The sequence below is a fragment of the Penaeus monodon genome, chromosome 25 (assembly GCF_015228065.2).
Source record: "Penaeus monodon isolate SGIC_2016 chromosome 25, NSTDA_Pmon_1, whole genome shotgun sequence".
NCBI lineage: Eukaryota > Metazoa > Arthropoda > Malacostraca > Decapoda > Penaeidae > Penaeus > Penaeus monodon.
Genome location: NC_051410.1, coordinates 19,197,505 through 19,197,955, shown reverse-complemented (window position 1 = coordinate 19,197,955; position 451 = coordinate 19,197,505). Strand labels below are relative to the sequence as shown.

The window sequence follows — 451 nt, the reverse complement described above, 5'->3', positions numbered from 1 at the left end:
AGGAGCGCTTGTAAGTTGACTCCCGTTTTCTGTTTGTCGACTGCCTTCGGGACGGCGGTTCAGAAAACGAGAAATGATTACACGGCAAAAGAAAGAAAGAAAAAGAAAAGCTGGGAACAAATCGCAGGAAAAGAAGTAATGAATATCGTATGCAATATAACCATTTTAAACGTATAATCATGGCTCAATATAGATGGGACACAATCGGTATTAGACGTGATATTTACCTAAATATCTCACATTTCAGAAGGATCATCAGCTCGCCGGATTCGCAGGGCGCCGAGGGTGAGTATCGTGCGGCAGTTTCGGTTCCTGTCTAATCTCGCCTTTATCACCTGTCTTCTTATTTACATTTGGGTTTTTATGATGATATTTCCCAAGCCTTCCCCCTCCCTCTCTCTCTCTCATTTGGGTTTTCATGTTGATATTTTCCGAGAGCCCTCCCCCCCCC

At 43.9% G+C, this 451-nt stretch overlaps 1 protein-coding gene across 1 annotated transcript in view; it reads left to right on the top strand.

The window, feature by feature from the left end:
* The window catches only part of LOC119589104, a 16,188-nt gene that overhangs the window by 5,139 nt on the left and 10,598 nt on the right, over positions 1-451 (top strand). Inside the window, exon 3 of the mRNA XM_037937680.1 lies at positions 248-285. Coding sequence (XP_037793608.1) covers positions 248-285 — 38 coding nt within the window. The remainder of the gene's footprint in view (positions 1-247; positions 286-451) is intronic.